Below are 19,744 nucleotides of genomic sequence, written 5' to 3' on the forward strand. Positions count from 1 at the left end.
TGTACAAAAAAATGAAAGAGATTTGGATCTTTGGGCTGAAATCCCAAACAATACATAGATTACCTCAATAGCTCATCCCAGCTTTTATTTGCAGGCCAAGAAGTGTGACTTTGACCTGATATTATATTCTAAACATAATAAAACAGGGAAAACATTCAGAATTCACAGGGTACATTACTTCTTCAAAGAATCCAAACTGGTCACCATGTAAAGCACAGGGGGCTATTTTCAAACCACACTGACATAATTACACAGATCTCATGGTGGGTGGAATGATATCATATGAAAAGACAACACTGACAACATGGACCAGATACAGAGCGAGGTTCCGCCGTAATGTTAAAGAAACAGTTTGGTTGAGACTAGATGGCAGCTTTGGCGTGTTGCCCCAACCGTTGGGTTTTGATGGTGAGGTTTTAAGTATTTCCATCGTTCTTTAATATCATCATTTCTCATCTCTGGAGCTTTGGAGATGTGGGCAACTCAAACCTCATCATAGGAGCCGGACTATGTTGTTAGTGCAGTTGCTGGGATAGCCTCGCAGGATAAACACACTTTTCTTTTGATTTATTAAAAGACTTGCCTTGAGTGTTGAAGGTTATGCGGACAGACCAAAACTTGACAAAACTTATGATCACAAGTGTTTTTCACGTTTGTCTGCTTGCATGAGCACAATGTTCCCTCGGTTTGATAACAAGGAAATGATGAGTAGTTTTTCAGATGTTATAAAAAAAAAAAGAAAGACAATTCCTCTCTTCCTGGACTTTGATTTCCAGTTTGTGATGGTCTGATACTCTGTCTGGTCTGGGTTTGAATTTCAGCCCTTTTCCTTTGTCTATGAAATTTGCATATGCTCCCTGTGTCGGCCTGCAGTCCCAAGACATTCAGTTCAGGTACACCGACAACTCAGCTGCCCAAAGATGTAAATTAGAAGTGTGTTTGTGCGTGTTTTTGTCTAGACATAGACTGGCAACCTGTGCAGCCAGTGCCTGCTATATAGTCCAGTGACACTGTGGATGAATAGGTAAAAGGGGACATGGCAGTGTTCCAGTGTAGAAATACTGGTTGGTTTATAATATTCTGCTGCTGCTTTTTTCCTTGTATACAAATGATTGGACTACTCATGATGACTCATTTAGGGAAAGCAAAGGTTACAAAATCTTAAAGTTGGCTCCGGAGATATTATATTTTTTGCAGAAGCTCAAAAAAGAAAGAAAAGTTGTGGTCTAGTTTTACACATTTGGCATCGACAGTGTGCTAACTCTCTCTATCACAGCTCAGTTTGGTAATATGACTACTATTGAAACAAATGTGTTCAAGAAAATTGTTGTTTGTCTCTAGTTAAGGGTTTTCTTTGCATTTTTTAATGATATTTGGGGTATTTTAATGTTTAGGTTACCTGACTTCTGAATTGTAAACCTTTTGCACTGTAAGGTAGATTGTTAGCTTATTGATTATGTTAATGGTGCTCTGTGCAATATGTTCTTTTGTATTGTATGTATTTATATGATGGTTTTATTATTATTGCACTGCTGCATTTAATGTTGTTCTGTCTATCCTGCACTATGAGCTTACAGAGACAAGTTCCTTACAATGTTTGTTGTAATGACAATAAACTCAACTAAGAAACAACCCCTTAACATAAAGTTATGTCTACTTGTGACAACTCATCAGAGGTTATAGTCTTAGTATGGAAATTAGTAATATGTGCAGTTCAACCAAAACTGATTTTTCCCTCTCAAATTGTGTCAGTGAAAAGGTGAAAATATCCAGTATTTCATAATAAAAGGAATAAAGTAAAAATCTGAAAAATGGACACAATTTTGTTTACCAGAAACATATCCTATAATATATAATCTGGTTTTCTTTCTAATCCATTTAATCATTTTGTGACCCCGCAGATTTTTCTTTGGACCCCTTGGGGGGGCCCCAACCCTCAGGGTGGGAAATGCTTTGCTAAAGAACAAAACACAGTATTTTAACATATTGACATGATAGCTTCTAAACTGTACATATAACAGTCAAAAATATCTAATTTCACCTTCTCTGGCAAAGACAGAAAACACGACTTACCCTTGGCCCAATGTCTCCTTGGTCACCCTGGGAGAAAAACAGGAAAATAACAATTGTCAGCAGTTATATTGCTGTACATGCACACAGCATTTGGCATGCAACAGAATACTGCTACGGTAGAGCAGCTGTGACAGACAGGCCTGAAACAAATTCTTGTGAATGGGAAGGAAGTGACTAAGAGGTCATCTATCCACAAATCAGCTCAGGATATCAACATTTACTGTCTAAATCATTTGATAAGCCAATTGGAATCATCTGACAGGAAAGTAAAACTGGAAGCGCACGTGCTGGGGATTGTTGGTTCCCTGATGAGGATTTGGAGTTCATGCTCTCATCACAGAGCTACCAGCATGATTACATGAAGGGAGCCAATTTTCCAAACCTCAGCATCATCCGTCATTTGCAATCCCTGCTCATCAGACTGAATGTTGTTTACGGCAGTTGCACTGTTCTTGTGGTCATGCTTATCTGGACAATTTTCGCTTGAGTGCAAAAACGTACACACACACACACACACAAAGCTACCCATCAGTGGGTACACAAATGACCACATGCAGAAGCCTCCTCTGCCAGCTCTTGCGGCTCTTACGTTCGCTAACATCTTAGGCTGGGCAGAGGTTCACAGAGCGGGAAAACATCTGGCTATCATCGAGCCCTGCGGAAGGCCTGTAAACCTGTTTAGTGCCTTGACGTGAGAATGTGTGGAGACACATGAGCTCCTACATAACTACATGTAATCTATGGCTCGTTTGATGGGTGCGCAGTGAAACAGTGAACGTGGGAGGGCGATGGAGAGAACACCTGTGCGGCTGTATGTGCCTGCGTTTGTCTTTTTGAAGCTGTCTGCCAGTAAATGAATGAGAGAAATACATCCATACAGTGCATTGACTTGTCTAAGAGGGTTGTTGAAATCCATTTTGAAGCATACCTTCTCTCCCTTGGGTCCGGCTGGTCCCTGTAGGCGAGATAATCAGAGACATTTGGTCAAGATAAATCAGTTATCATATAAGCAACATACATCATAGTGCAATACATTTTCAACTGGCCTCTAGCAGGGAGCATTCAATCAAACAGTAAGGCACGCAAGTAATACCACCTAATGCAGCTGTGCCGTTGAGACTGCTCAATCCCAAGTCACTTCTGTCTGAGCATATTTCACAACAAGAGGACCATATGACATGAGCTTGCAGCAAATCTAGTTCAGCAAATGCCTCAAGAATCCCTTTTAAGATTTCTCTTTGTGAGATAAAAACTGTTGCTGAGAGATAAAACCGAAAGAGGGACATGTTCCTTTGTTCCTCCATCAGTCTTTCTCTCAGAGGGAAACTCTTTCGACGTTTGACGGCTGTCTTAGATGTGGAACGCTACAAACGCTAACTGAAAACACAGGGTCTCAAAACAGGCCTGTGCACTCATGTAGAGTATGTAAAGACACCGCTGCACAGTCACACTGTGTGTGTTGGCATTGTCTTATGAACACCAGGCCCAAAGATGAGCTAATCCCTGATGGTTTGGCCTCATCCTTCTCTCAGTCTGCCCATCTCAGGCTGTCCAATGCTCACAAGTGGCGCAAGGACCCCAAATGTGCCAACACCAACCACAGACTGACTACAGGCCTTCTGTGACTGTGACACACCAACAGAGACAGAGACAACTAAATGGAAACCTGCCACCAGCAGCCTCTGATCCCAGCTACAGTCTGTCTAAAAATGACTACTGTGGGCAGGGACTTTTTCACGTCTCTATTTCTCTAAAGTGTCCATTTCCTTTGCCCATCCTGTATTTCACACACTCTTTCCCTCATCCTGCTTTCACTAAAGTTCCCCTGTCTCTAATTCCTCTCTTCTATCTGCCTTGAAGCTTCCCTCTCATAATTCGTTCCCCCTTTCCTCACGTCTTCTCTGTCTGGCAGACGTTTTGCCTGCAGCGGAGCGCTAATTGTGTTCAGGGGTATGGAGCTGAAGAGGGGCTCCGGTGGAGAGGATAAGCAGTTTCTTAATGTGACCAGCCATATGATGACAGACAGCAGTTCATCTCCTGCGCTGCTCTCTCCTTCGATTTAGGGAGTAGAGAAAGATGAAGGAAGAGGGAGTGACAACTCATCTACCACTACTCTTGTAGGTACAGGGCTCTTTTAATAGCTCCTTGTGTCCTACTTTTTTATCTTTTAGGTCACGGTAATGTCACTGAACTTACTTTTCTCTTCTAAGTGTTTATTGTACTAAAAAAAACTTGTTTTACTCCCATACACTCATTCTTGTGTCTTCACTGGCCATCATCTATCAACAAACTAATCTTATTTTCACAGTTTTTATCCTTAACCTTCTGTTTTCACTTCCAACTCACCAGTACTTCCAGGGAGAAGTGCTGGTGAGCAGGGGGTCTGCTGGGGTTTTACAGCAGAGAGTCCTTTTAAAAGACAGAACCAGCTTGAGATCTTCTTTAGCAGGAAACAACAGCTTAATGGTGTTTGATGGAGAGGCTATGCAAGCACCTCTCATTATTCTGTGAGGGGTTTATGTTTCAGCAGATGACTCGTCCCTCTCTAAGTCGACAAAGCGACCGGAGAGAAGGGCCTGAAGGGGAGGTGGAGGGCACTGTAATTACTTTTTAAAGAGCCTCAGTTATAGATTATAAACTCTATCCTCTCTCTCACTTTTCCCACTGGTGTGTAACCCATTCGCTCTGCTTTGCCCGTTTCCACGCAACACCTGGGTGTGTCTGGGAGTGCGGTGGGGTTTCAGGGAAAAGGTGATGGATGGGACTCAGAGGTGAAGTGCAAAGGGGAGTTCAGCACTTGGCTCAGTTGAGCCATGACTCCCCCGTGGCCAGGAGCCCTGGGATGACTTAAGATGTGGAACAAGAAACAAGATGGCTACCGTGAGCTTTTCCCTTAGGAACAGTAAAAGTGATTGATGAGGTCTAGCAAACCATCATCTGTCTCACAGGCCAAATACCCACCTGGATTCATAGTTAGACAATATTAGGAATAGTAGGAATTGCTTCAATGTAATTGACATGTGATATTATAAAACCAAGTCAAGGCAACAGCTGTGTGATGGTGTACCTGGCTTCCCTTGAGACCTGGTAAACCCTGAAAGGAGAAAGACAGAGTTAAATTAAAACTATAGTCAGTCACTTACAACAAAGCATGTTTTGTATGTTTGATTATGGGGATACTCACTGGTTTGCCATCCAAGCCAAGCGGACCCTGTGGGAAGGCAGATAAGAGAAATTATGAAAAGACAAAACAAAGTTACTGAAGCCATGTTGACACAAAACCATAAAGAGAATAGTTTAATATTATGGGAAATACGCTTATTTGTTTTCTTGCCGAGAGTTAGATGAAGAGATCAAAAACACTCAAGTCTGTGCATTAAGTTCAGTGCTAAAGCAGAAGACAGCTTGCATAGCTTAGCAAGTCACTGCGCCAAGCCAAGAAATAGTCCTTTACATAACCCTCTGAAAACAAAAAATAATTGTTTTTGCACTTCAGTTTTTTTTTTTTTTACAAATTAAACAAACACGATATAATGTGTTAATTAGTGAGGTTTGGAGGTGCTGGTAGATGTTTTTACATTTAGGTTTTGTTGTCCTCTGCTTTGAGTCTTTATGCTATGCTAACATTGGTAACAACACAACAACACAGAAGACAAAATTCTGATTAGTTAGTGAGGAACAAATCAGGGACGACCTGATAACTGACAAATCGCTAATAATAGTGATAATAATGATTAGTTTGTAGATATCTGTGAATTGATCGTACTGACCACTTTTTCCCATGAGACATTTCCGATTAACCTCCTTGCTCAAGTTAGTTAAATATTAGAGTGTTATCAATGTTCTCATCTAACTGTCAGCAAGATAGCAAACAAGTTTAAATCAATTTACTAAATGTGAAACTATTCCTCTACTGACTGTAACATCTGCCGTGAATGGAGAATCTGATAAAGACAGTTTGTTTTAATACACTGACAAAACTTTCTCAAGCCTCCAAAATATCATAAACCACCTGTTATTTATTAGTATTTATAATGTTTTAGTCTTGTCTTAGCAACTCTTAGGAAACAATTTAAATGACTTTAGCTTTGGACAAACATTTAAGTGGATTTGGCAAGACAAACGTATCAAGTGAGGAGAGTAAAAAAGTGTGCCTGTAAACAGCACAGAAACAGCTGCGATTATGGGAAACTTTAGGGTGAAAAAGAAAGAAAAAAGAGGAAATCGGTTGTAACTTTTTATACAAATGTACTACGCATATCCTGCCCCGTTTTACTCATATTAAGACGTTTCCAGGTGGTTGCGGTTTATAATTATTCTGTGATTTACCGTGTGATGTTCAGCGTTATAGACTGTGGATGGATCTGGTCCAGCTGTGTTAATCTGCCACACAACCCCACATCTACTGTGTGTGTGTGTGTGTGTGTGTGTGTGTGTGTGTGTGTGTGTGTGTGTGTGTGTGTGTGTGTGTGTGTAAGTCCCTATCCAACCTCACCCAAGTGCTGAAACAGCAGTTGAAGTTGTCCACATTGTTTATCCCTCAAAAAACAGCCGAGCAGTCATTGAACCTCCTTCGCAAAACAACGCTCAGTTAAAAGGTACAAACCTTTAGATCTTTACTCAAACATAAAGGAACAGTTGCATCAAACTTTCCAAAAACACTTAAATGTGATGTATGTGTTAAAGGCTAATGTTGACTTCCTTAACAACCGTACTTGATGTTAAGCTAACAGTTTTTACAGGGTCCCTTGAGTCGAGGGTTGCTCAACGCCTCACAATCCTGGTGGCTCTGCAGACTGGAAACCATCATTAACAATTGTCGTCTCTGGCTTTGGATGGCTTACATAAGTTCTCTTCATCTCCCTGCTTTACTAGACCCTTGGGTGCTATTCGGCTTGGGTCCCGTAGTGAAAACCTACCACAGTGTCATCGCTCCATGCTTTGACACATAAGGATGAAGGGAAGAGGAGAAGAAGGGTGGGGGAGAAAAAAACTTTGGAGCTCATTAATAGCTCATGTGATCGTTTGATGCCTCTCTTCAGCCTTGTAATGGGATGGCATGGCTGTAAACTCTCTTTAAGCACTTGCATGCTTAGTCTGTATAGAGAGATTTATAAAAAAAAAATATGGAGAAAAGCCTTTTAAGGCTCTTGATGTCTTTTTGATTCAGGGCCTCTTGTGAAAATCAGTAGTAGGTGGCTGAGAGACTGGGGTGGAACAAATGACTGGCACCAATCAGAGGGCAATAATTTCACCATGGTTGTCTAAAGTTGAAAGGAGTGTGAAGAGTATGGATGTAATCCTCTGTATTTCCTTCACTGAATGCTATATACAATACAGAAGAGGTTATAGTTTCACTCTATTAAATGCAGCATGCCCTGTTTATCATGTGACAAATCGAATGAGCAAATGTCATAGTGAGTTTTCTCTGGTGTCTTTGTCTCTGCATCTGTGCATTGATATATACCGTGTATTTATATGTGTGTGTGTGTGTGTGTGTGTGTGTGTGTGTGTGTGTGTGTGAATGGGGTGATATCTCTGCATCTGGGAGCATTTATCAGAGCCCGGCTCCTTCAAGACTCGTCAGGATGAGTAGGCGAGGTGTACACAGTGAGGTCATCGGCTGCTGCAGAGTCTGAAGTGGAGCAAAAAAACTAACTGATTTACAGCTGCTAACAAGCCACACAGTGGCCTGTGAGTTATAGATCCTGTTACTGTGTGTTCTCAACAATAAAATCCTGTCTGTACTATCTGGCGGCTGACAGTTTACATATTGTAGTATACAGTATATAACTTGTATGACCTTACTTACTGAATCTAGTATGGAATAAATTAGGACACAGGGTTACTATAACTACCTGGAGCAATAATTCAACTAACGATACAGCAATCCAGAAGTTCTTATGTGACTGATAATAAGATACTTTAAAATATATGAGCCTTACTTAAATCAGATCAGGAATCACAAGGAGTTTTTAATAAAAGCCAAGAACAAAATGGGTGAATATGAAAACAGAAGTAGAGGGAATTGGATTTTGATGTGTGGCCTGTAACATATTCTGTGCTTTTTTTCTTCTTTTCTGTGCAGCTACTACTGTACCTTCTGTGTGGTACAAACCCACACAACAGTCTGCAAAGCAGGAAAAATAGTTGGAAATCAGATAAAAAATAGAAAAAGGCTGAAAAAAAGAGCCACTACTAAAATCGTTTCATCTCATACCACAAATCGAACAGGCCGCAGAGTAAAAGGAGGGAAGACAGATAGAGGAGTGTAAAGAAAAGCTCCAAGATTAATGTTAAGCGAAAGTGAGAAAATAGGCCTGAGATTACAACCAAAACCTCAAGTGAATTTGGGGGGAAAATGAAATAATGGCTTTTTATGTGTGTGTGTGTGTGTGTGTGTGTGTGTGTGTGTGTGTGTGTGTGTGTGTGTGTACTTCTAGTCTGCAGTGCCATCTTGTCCCGCAGTGCCCCTCCGCAGATAAAAGAACGTTTGGAGTCAGCATTCCCACCAATTAGATGGCTTTTAAACACATTTCTGGAAAATAACTTGGCCTGCAGGAGGGCATAAGTCTGTGTCTATGTTTGTGTATGTGCATGCTCATACATGCATATGTGCCCGTGTGTGTGTGTCTCTTAATCCCAATGAAACAGGGCAAGGGGTGTCTTTACTGTCTTTATTGTGCTCCCTACGGTGTAGACTCGTAATTATCCAGTAGGGTGTAATTGCTGAGGATGCGGCATGAAACGTTGGTGTCTGCACATCAGAGCAGACGTCTCAACCAAACACACATGGTGATGTGTCGCACACGTTAGCCTCAATGATTTTTATTGTGTGACATCAAAATGAAGGACCCTTTTTCCTCACCCCTGGCTCTACTTTCCTTCCTTCTCTTCCACCCTTTGATATAATTATCTCCTCATCTCTTGCAGTGATCCACCAAACCTCCTTTGTATATCTTTCCGTCCCTCCTCCTCTCCAGTTCCTCTCATGTCGCCGCAGGGACAAAACTCCACTTTATGCCAAGGCTACATGAGAATAATTTGTGATACATGACATTTGCTTCTTAAAAAAAAAAAAAGTAGTGGCTGCGCCCAGAACCAAAGAGCATAATAAAGCATACCAGAGTGCTGTGTGTTTGGGACAGAAAATTACTGACATGTTGTTGGGTGACTGTCTGGCTTTAATCTGCGTTCAGTGGCCTGGAAGGCTGAACAATGGAGGCCTTGGCCTGTTTCTGCTGAGTGAGGTCCACTGTCTGTCACAGGCTGGCACTCTTGTATAAACACTAGCTAGTGGCTGGGCACACTGGTGACTGCGCATACGAATGAGAATGAATAGGTGCATGTGGGTGTGTGTGTTTACCCCTTCTGCACCGTTCTGTCAGTATTTCAGACTTTGATTGTTTGACAGTGGAAAGGCTCGTTTCTGAAACTCAAACCCCTCGCTTGTGATTTATGAGAGGAGGAAGTGACAGGGGTTACGTGAAGAGAGAAAACATACATCAGCATGCACAAACACACACACACACACGCACTTATCACAGTGTTATGCTTGAGATTCACAGAAACCGCATGTCATTAATGCTGTTTATCATACTACTAATGCTTCAGTGGAAGTGGACTGCTGCATGCATTAGTCTGATGAACTTGACACCTGTGAGACATGTGCACACCACCTGAGTGCGACTCACGCACGCTCGCACACTGGCATACATGCATGCACACATCTTATATAAAGCTCGTAATGCTAACACTATTCAATTACGCGTTAATGTGTCTGCACACAGCTACACAATTAAACGGAGGGTTAAAAGGCTTAAATTGGCCTTCAATTAAAGTAAGAGAGACATATTAAAGGTGAGAGAGGGCAAGAAAGAAAAGTGCTGGAAAGCGATCTAGCTGTTTGCTTTAACAATGGGAAAATAAAGAAAGAAATCTCGCTGGCACAAGTCACTGGCACAGCACATTTAGCACCGCGGTGCTTTCAGGAAACTGACTCGATTCATTTGTGCTGATGTGCACATGCCCTCTCCATATGAGCAGCTCATGTGAGAGAAGTTATTGGTGTGAAAACATATCACACAGAGACACATTCACGTACACGCAGACTTCTGACCGCTTCCACAGTTCTGGCCTTTGTTACGGAGATATACATAAACTATGGGTGGTTGGATGGAGTTCACACACATCTGCACATGTGGACACAGATACACAAACACTGCTACCCAACAGGAAGAATGCCCCCTTTTTAAGGGTCGGTGCTGGAAACTTGATCATCTCTGTTGCTGCAGAATGAAATGATGTGCTGTCTATGTTAATTGTCAGCATGATTAATCTACTGTTGTTTCTTTGTAACTTCATACACGCAGCATCCCAAGTTATCCTCCGCTCATACCCACACATACGCATCATAGCAGGAAGCTGTCTCTTACATTTAGGAAACAGAGCTTCTCTAGTCGTAATATTGTTTTATCTATTCAATTATAGAGCTAAAGGATTGATTTCATTATGCTAACTAGACTGGGAAAGATTACCCAGATTATGAAGCTTTAAAGCGTTACATTACATCACGTAATTAAACAGATGTTTTAAAGTTAAAAAAGTACAGCAACAACACTAAGAAATTGCCAAACGTTTTGGGATGTCTAATGAAGACAGTGACAAAGATGGATAGAGAGTCACAGGCAAACAAACACAAACGTTTCACACACTTTTTTTGTGCGGCTCAGTCCACCTGTGTGTAATTAGCAGCAGGCATTTCCCGTCAGGAGGGCTGTGCAGTGCCAGGCAGACTGGGAATCTGACTGGGAGAGAGCCCCATGGGGGGAATGAACTTCCCAAAATTCCCAGTGAGACAACATACGGAACGACGCGAACGAGACGCCCGTGGAACACAACACCAGGCGACTACCGTGGGTCGCCGTGGCAACCAGACGTCGGGGTCACACGATAGCGGGACAGAACGTCTCACAGAACATCTAACACTCTCACACATGGACCCCTGCACATGCTAATGTCCCATTTGAGCTCCCCTGTGAGCTGCAACACTATGCAGGCATCCAGTTCTGATTAGTCCATCTGCTCGTACAACCTTTGATGATGAGGGTTTATCTGTGTTATTTCATGATTGCTGAACCACAAATCAGCTTCAGAGCCATGAGCTGTTTTGTCTCAGCTGTGTTGAAAAAGTCAAAGGTCCATGTGGCCACTAGAGGCTGCTGTATCTCTGGATAACACAGTGATTGGCTGTCAGTGTTGTGCTACATGTGCGTCTCACCGGTAGAAATCAGTGATCTGCTTTGCATTCAGTAGTCATGAATGTACAAAGTTATATTACTCAAACGTTATTAAATCCAATTTAAAAGCTGAAGGGCATGATGTGTGTCGGTGGATGAATGTTTCACATTTCGTGCTCCTGCGGTTTGTGTTTACTGATGATATCTTCACAAAAATTTCCCCTGAACGTTTACAGCTCCTCATGTTTACTCATTCTCATACAAGCACTAAATATATTTTTTATATGCCTTGACATCATCCTGAAAGAGAAAATGTTTACAGTCAAAAGACTTTGGTCTCATCTAACCACTCTCAACAATGTTTGTTTGTGTGTAAATATTTGTATTTAAATCTCTACACGTCTCATTCACGGGGCAGGATATACCAGTGGTGAAGAGCATATTGGGGCGAGGATTAGAGTAAAGGTAATTTCTTAAAAAAGAGCAGAGAAGAAATACAGAGAAAGGTCTAATAAAGCTGTGTAAGAAGTTGGAATCAATACGCAGAACAACAACAGGGAGAAAAGAGACTTGATTGGGTGAATTGAAGAGTGACAGGATAAATAACAAATCAAATTTACCGGGTATCCATCCCGTCCAGCCTTGCCCTGGTGAGGTTAGAGATTAAAGCATGAAGCATTGAGACAGGTTAGAACAGAAACCAACAGCTGCACACAACACGCTGAATATATATTAACTTACACTTCATTTTAGGAGGAAGCAGATATTTAAATATATTTAGGATAATGGTTCAGTTTTGACTGATTTGTACGGATGTACACAATTATCCAATTAGCTAATTTACTCTCTGTGGAATTAAAAAGAGATGATTTGCTTACGTCATAACTTTTGACTCCTAGTTTAGAGTTTTATGTCTGTTATTTGATCTTTTTGACACCTGTTTAGATTTACTGTCAAAAGTGATATCTGATTTTTGTGTTTTTGTCTTTTTGTGTCAGAAAATTTTGCATTTCCATCAGTTTCTTGACAGCAACAGGCTCTCATGCTTGACTCTGCTGAATGTTAGGCACAAACTGACAGATTGTGGATTTGGACAGATTTGTGGAGCTGCAGGTGATGTTCCCTTGGCTTTATGGGCTGTAGGCAGGATATTGGGTGTGCTCAGGAACAGGAATTATCCATCGTTTCATGCACACTTAGCGTAAACCAGCTGTAAAGACAGTTTTCGCCAATGTAAACTTTCACTGGATTTTCAAAACGTCAGCCGGAACATTTCTCCGCTCTGATATTTCCGGAACATCCTTCATGTGTTTTTCGGCCCATTTCTGCTTGTGCATATCTGATGTGTGCCACATGTGACCAAACAAATTTTAAATTAAAAACACAATAAAAAGTGTCACTCTTCCAAAGCTGCTCACACAATGTTTCAAATTTAAATTCCAAAAATCCTGAACCTGAATGCACCAGCAGTGTCCGGTTAGTTTTTGTGTTTGTATTGGTGTGTGTGTGTTTTACCTGTTGTGTGTGTGTGTGTGTGTGTGTGTATGAGTGTCAGCAGGAGTTATAGTCCCACAGAGGAGAATAACTTGCTGCTAATAAGTCACTGCTCCCCTAACCATCACCTTGGAACACACATACAGATACAAGCACACACACACACACACACACACACACACACTAGGTGGTCCATTTATTGCTGTGCTCTGTGGGTGCACATGTGTGAGTGAGTCTGTGACAGTTTGTGTGTCTGTGTGTTCAAGTTTTACTGCTGTGGGAGAAAAGTTGATTTTTGGCTGCAACCATATTTTATCGAGCACAGTGAGGGATGATACATGCGTGTGTGAGTACATGAGCGTGTTTGCGTGTTTAATGTCAAAAGATAATACCAGCTCAATAAGTTGATCTTAATACTACCTGGATGAGATGAAATTGTACTTACAGGAAGTCCTGCAAGAGAAGAAGAGAAATCAGACATTAGAAAGTAAGTTCTGTGCATCTCCACTGACACATGAAGTAAAACATGTGTGAGTTATGGCAACTTCTGGTTTGTACAGCCATCAATTCCTCTGAACAGTGGTACACAACAAAAAAAAACAAAAAACTGTACATGCAATGTGGTTTGTTAGATGATGACTGTAATTAACCACCTAAATATGGTACAGAACAAACTCATTAGAGCTGCTTCCAATAGAGTTAGTGGTGAACCCGTTATGATAAGCAGACTTCTGGATAATGGTTCATGTTTTGCATTAGGATATGAAGTCATGTCAAGACTTTGTTTCCAAAGAAGATATGGGTGTATTAGATGGAGGACAAACAGGGAGTGAAAAGGTTTGGGTGTGCTGGCACACTGTGTGCTCCTTTAAAGTATAAAAAAAGATGTCTGAGAGATTTCTGCGGGGCAGTCTTTCAGATCTGATTGAAATGCTCTGATGTTAAGCCTCAGCAGCAGAAAGTACATTCTGCTTTTCATATTGTGCCTAACCAAAAACAACAGTAATGATCAAAGGATTCTCGTTCTTAGTGGTCTTACTGGAATATTCTTTAAACATAAAAAACATTCTTTTAAATGTGAAAGGCCGAGGGCACTAATAAACCACCCAAACCCCCTAAAAAGTGTATACAAACTATATACTTCATATGACTTGGCTCTTAAAAGCTTTTATATTAGTAACTGGTTCATATTTATCTGATTTCTGTTTAAAACCAATCATGATGCTGATTTATGTGATTGTTAACACAGTTATAGTCTATGGCACGTTTTGGAGCGATGCCACCATTGCAATTCTGGTACAACACAGCTCATCAACATGGATACAACACTAAACATCTACCAAAACCCAACAAGATTGAAAACAGACTCCCTCTATAAGGAAAAGTGGGATATTTGTGGTGTTTTTTTTACTATTTAAACACAAAAAAAGTCCCGCTGATGTGAACAGAATCTATGTGAGGCTTGAAGTTTATTTGATGCAAGGGGAAGGGCAGTTTAAGGACGAGATAAATAGAAAAAGAGATGAGAAAATGGAGGTGGTTAGGGCAAAGAAGGTGTCAGGAAAAGAAGAGGAGAGAGGTGTTGGGGTTTATGAGGCATGACGACCAAGTCAATCAAGTTTAGCTGTCAAGTCTAGACGCAGGGACGAGGATCTCCTGGGCCAGACAGTTAGGTAAACAAACAAACACTGACTAAAGAAGCTACGCAGTAAAAGCAGCCTTAACCGTTGGACTTTGAGACAGGTGTGTGTGTGTGTGGAGACTAATGAGAAAGAGAGATAGAGAATGAGAGAGAAACATAGAAGTAAACAGAAGAGAAGAGGAAAACAAGTAATAGACCAAACAGAGAGAAAATAGTGAGAGTTGACGCAAGAGACAAGGCGACATTGAGCGCTGATTTTAAGATGCTTAACTACTCTGTCTGCCCTCTTTCCTGTTATTAAGGTCCTTCTATTTCTCCACTCTCATTTGTTTTTTCTGGGGTACTCTTCTGGTCATGTAAAAAGTCATCCTGGAGTCATGGTGCAACAGCCTGTACGTGCCACCTACCCCCGCACGATAACCCAGGCTGCAACGTGAGGATGCAAAACTAAACAACAAGACAGCGAGAACCTAAACAGAACCACATCACTCTTTTAGATACAAACCATCCGGCGACAGACAGTGAGCGGCCAAACAGTGTCCGATCTCAACCGAAGCCTAAATGGCGAGCTTTCTCGTAATGCTAATCCTCCTGAAAAAACACCAAGCGGCTAAATATACAGTACATACCTCCCTGATGAATAACACGGTCATTTAACTGTCCTGGTGTTCGTCTGACGGGTGCGGAGAACTCAGACAGATTTCTGTAGTCTATGTTGATTAAGATGTAATTGGATAGTTGAGTCTGATGATATTCAATACATTGTTTTCAACAAATCCCATAAAAAAAAAGACCAAAACCAACAATGAATTGATTCCACTAACAAGTACTGTTTGTGCAGCCAAAGCCTTATGTAGCTTATTCCTCTGTGCCACTAACTTCCATTGTTGTCAAAAAAACTTTTAAAAACACATCAGCTTCACTGTTGCACAGGCTGACATGATTTAGGAAATTATTTAGCCTTTTAAAAAACAAAAGTAAATATCTGTGACTTGTTTTTTTTAGAGTTACATCTTCATTAGAAACAAATGGGCTTTGGCCTGAGCATCGAAAAATGTTAAGGGGTGGACTAACATATGATTGATTTCGGATTTGTTGATAATAAGAAAAATATAGAATATCGTCTTATCTTCATCTATCAATAGAGTCTGGATTTGTGGATATCAAATATAGGCATTATGGCACTACAGCGTGTAAAACTGTATATTCGCCTCAACTAATCACTGAATATTGTATTTCAAATAAAATCAAGTAAACAGACAAGTTAAAAAACATCTTGCAAGAATGTATTTCAAGATGCTTTACTGCTTTAGAGGAAATTAAAATACTCCAGAAGGATCAAAGAGCAATAAAGCTTAGTAGTGATTGCTCACTAAGTCACCATGTTCACAGGAGCAGATCTCATCTACAAAATATCCACAACAATGAATCACAGCCAGATCGGAAATTTCCCATCTGACACATATCCTGCAGAGTAGCAACAGTCCTGCAGGTTTTGATAAAATCGTCTACTATTGTTGCGCCGCAATTTGGTGGAGTCAACACTTAGTAAAAACCAATTAAAAAGAAGATGACTCAAACTTAAACATCCGCTCTATCTGTCATGACAACCTGTTGCGTAACAAGAGTTATGTCTCTGCACTGTTTTGGTTCTTCGACAAATGTTTTGCGGTCTGGATGGAAGGAAAAAGCAACACAATAATGGTGGGTAGTGATGTTGGCAAGGGGGAATCTCATTAGGCCCGTACTACTGCAGCTGCTACCGCTCAGTGAGAACGACTGACATCTGGGCAAAGTTAGTGCAACCACATGGCCAAGGTTAGCACTATGTCGGCGCAAATAGGGAGGTAAAGGGAGAAGGGCCAACTGCAGCCCATCATCCACTGGCCTGACTCGTGGGTCACCGCTTTTACCGGCTCTCAAACTTATCCAGTCACCCAGGAAAAGAGAGAGAGTGTGTGTGGGAGCGAGCAAGAGAGAGATGAGAAAGAAAAGAAAAGTCTTCCAGGAAAAGGGAGAGGGAGAGAGAGAAGAAATAAAACAAACAATGCAGGTGGTGGGCGTCACTTACCAGGATCCCCTCTTCTTCCCATCCTTCCACGCTTTCCTGGAGGCCCTGTGAAAACACACAGACAGAGAAATAAATCCCCCAAATCAGCACTGCAGGCATGAGTAGAGAACAACCGAGCGTTGCTTGCTGTTTCACTGCTGGTGATCATGAGTTGCCTGGCATTAAGTCTGCATGAGCTGGCACATGAGACACCACATTGTGTGTCGGTGCGGAATCGACTGGAGGTCAGTGAGGTAAGCGCTAATTCAGATGCTAGAAATAAAAACAAAATCATAGAAAGATCCCGTCACACTCAGAACCAAATGTAGTGTGTGATTTTATTTGGAGCTGAACAAACCGGACCTTCAGGCGTGTTTATGACCGATTCTCCCCTCACTCTGGCTGCAGCTCAAGTTCATCAGACCTATTCCTCACACTCCGACACATTTCCGGTAAAAGTTTTCTGCTGTTGATGGAGAAGTCTGGTTGTAAAAAAAATTGCAGGAGGGGTTGTGGAGAAACCAGGAGATGATGTGGCCGACCTACAGTCTCGGACCTCATGCTGCTGCAAGACCATGAATCATTTCTACACCGCTGTTGATTTGCGTCAGCGTCTGCCTGGTCATTTGGCAGAGCTATTGTTTTACACGGTTACTGCTCAGCAACATGTAGCACCTTACTTCTCCTGTCTCTCTTTTCATGTGCCCACCCTTCCCTCCCTCAGTCCTGCTCTTGTGATGAAATAGGAACCATACCGGGTAATGTTCCTGATGCTAAGTGGTTGTGGCTGCAGACATGTTTTCCCTATTGTCATTATTGGAGTTATTGTAGCGGCCTAATCACTTCCTGACTCTGCCAGCCCTTTTAAAGAAAGCTCAATTGTGCTCCTCCACCTCCTGCTCATGTCTACCTCTCTCACTTCTTTCATCCTTATTTCCCTCCTTTTTTTATGCAGCAGCAATAAGCTATTAATGACTTCGGAATTGAAGAAATTAAGCATAGTACAAAAAGAGTCGCCTGTGCTCGGGCTAAGTGAGCCAGTGAAGCAAAATGTCACCTAATCCTACTGTTTTTTGTTCTTTCTCTGATTCCATTTACCATTTGTAGCTGCCACTAGACTTTATTGCCAGAAAAAGAGAGAGAGAGAGAAAAAAACAATGAAAAAAAACAACAATGGAACAATGAAAAATGAGTACAGCTGCGCACCTATTGACTCTCATTTGAAATTGATGATTGAATAATTTTAATCATTTAACACCTCGACGGTTTCAAACCACAGACACAGATGCCAACTAACACACACACACCGTGCCAGCTACAACATTTATATTAATCGCCTCCATATTTCATGATGGAATCTACTTCCCCTGCTTCAGCCCCCGCAGCCATAAACAGCATGGAGCTGTTCTGCTGGGGCTGAGGCCTCTGCAGAGAGGGCTGGGCCATTTCCCTGGGGCTGGAGGGCTGGAGATGGGGAGGACAAGCGGTAATGGGGGAGAGAGGAATGTGTAAGGGAGTGTGGTGGGGAGAAAGACAGTGAGGTAGGAAAATTTGATAGGAGTGACAGAGAGATATACTGCACTTACAGTAGAGATGTCAGGAGAGTCCAGGAGGGAAGATGACACAGAGCAGCGGCACATAAATGGATGAAGGAAGTCAGATGCATGCATGACTTCACAATCCTTTAAAAATACTTGTATAACATGGTCACTGGGCGTTTGAAGTGTCTCCTCAAACAGGGATATGCATTACGGGATATGGGTCATGGGGGGCCATTTCTGCTCTACCTTTATTTGAGACATAAAAGGCACGTCGGCCGTCAAACGCTAGAGAAGCGGGCGTCAGAGTGACTGAAAGGTGGGACCGAGATTGGTCCTGAGCGGCTGAGTTGAGGGGGAATGGGGGGGGGGTGTCGAGCTGATGTAGGACTGGATTGACTGGAGAAATTAATGGGAAAAACAGCAGCGCAGGAGAGCAGAGTGTGTGTTTGTGTGTGTGCTTTTAAGTGTGGAAGTGGCTCTTATTTCTATTCCAGGAGAAAGAGTGAACACATACATAATAACAAACAAACACACATAAACGCTAAGACACATGACATGACTCAGGTGTCAGCACTGACTTCCTGTTTCACTGTGACATACCGGGGGCAGAAAATGTCACACGAGCACACCAAAATAGACACAGTGTGTACGTTAGAGAGAGTAACAGATAGGGATGGACTGGGGGTTGAGGACATGTTTTACGCAATGTGTGTACCAACACAGTAATAGGCTGAATCATAATTTGACTATTAAAGTTTCATGGCTCAAGGCAAAAAAAAAAGATGCAGTACAGTGCAGAGATTGGAAGACAAGTACTGAACGAGGAGGTTGTCCTTCTCTGTGTTGAAACCACCCCCAAGAAAGAAAGATAGACTTCCACAAATGTCATGCCCCTAAGAAAGAAAACAACATCCTGTGCATAGATCTCTCTGTGAGACACACAACCATTTATGCTCACTCAGCATCAGCTGTCACGAATATGAATACGATCATGTAAACAGCTCCCTGGGATGATAATACACACACACACACACATACACACAAGATGAACTGCATTTGACTGTGGAAGGCTGTGTGTACTGTTTGCCTGTAGCTGAAAGTTAACCGCTCTTTTCTATATTTGTGGGGCTGCAAAGCATGCGGTCCAAAGTTTGGCTGGAGGCCAGCTAGCAGGCCATCCCTTCCTAGAACTCTATGTGTGAGTTTGTGTTTGTGTGTTGAGTGAGATAATGTCAGAGAGCTGAGACCAAGAGAAACAAACACATGGATCTCTGCCCAGATCATCAGCACCCTTCATTAGCAACCGGAAAAGTACCCATACTTAACATTGCAGTCCTGTACACACACACGCACACGCACACAACTTCTCCATCAACGCTTTTACTGGTTTTAAGTAAGGGTGTCTAGATACAAAGATACACAATCTGTCTCTTTGAATTTCTGTCTCCATCTCTCTCCCTTTTTCTCTCAAAACATACAGAGCAACAGTGAATGTTACCAAATGCATCTCAGTATCCTCCCTGCATCTCTATGACCTTCGGTTTGGAGCCTGCTTTAGACACACATACACACACACACACACACACACACATCCTCCATCTGCTCTGTCTGTTTCTCATAGCCGTGGCTCGGCTTGATTTAGCTACTGTGACATTTCTCGCAAACAAAGTGCTTCCAGGGAACAAAGCGTAGGATTGGTGGAACA

General features: G+C 41.9%; 1 protein-coding gene across 4 annotated transcripts in view; it reads right to left on the reverse strand.

The window, feature by feature from the left end:
• The window catches only part of col23a1a (collagen type XXIII alpha 1 chain a), a 122,274-nt gene that overhangs the window by 17,516 nt on the left and 85,014 nt on the right, over positions 1–19,744 (reverse strand). For 3 of the 4 annotated variants that reach the window (XM_042419200.1, XM_042419197.1, XM_042419199.1), the window contains exons 3-9: positions 16,520–16,564; positions 13,252–13,259; positions 11,933–11,959; positions 5,258–5,284; positions 5,141–5,167; positions 3,002–3,028; positions 2,074–2,100 (exon numbers count right to left, since the gene is read on the reverse strand). In XM_042419200.1, coding sequence (XP_042275134.1) covers positions 2,074–2,100; positions 3,002–3,028; positions 5,141–5,167; positions 5,258–5,284; positions 11,933–11,959; positions 13,252–13,259; positions 16,520–16,564 — 188 coding nt within the window. The remainder of the gene's footprint in view (positions 1–2,073; positions 2,101–3,001; positions 3,029–5,140; positions 5,168–5,257; positions 5,285–11,932; positions 11,960–13,251; positions 13,260–16,519; positions 16,565–19,744) is intronic. The other variant, XM_042419198.1, reaches the window with a different exon arrangement.

Source organism: Thunnus maccoyii, chromosome 8 (genome assembly GCF_910596095.1).
Source record: "Thunnus maccoyii chromosome 8, fThuMac1.1, whole genome shotgun sequence".
NCBI classification, from domain to species: domain Eukaryota; kingdom Metazoa; phylum Chordata; class Actinopteri; order Scombriformes; family Scombridae; genus Thunnus; species Thunnus maccoyii.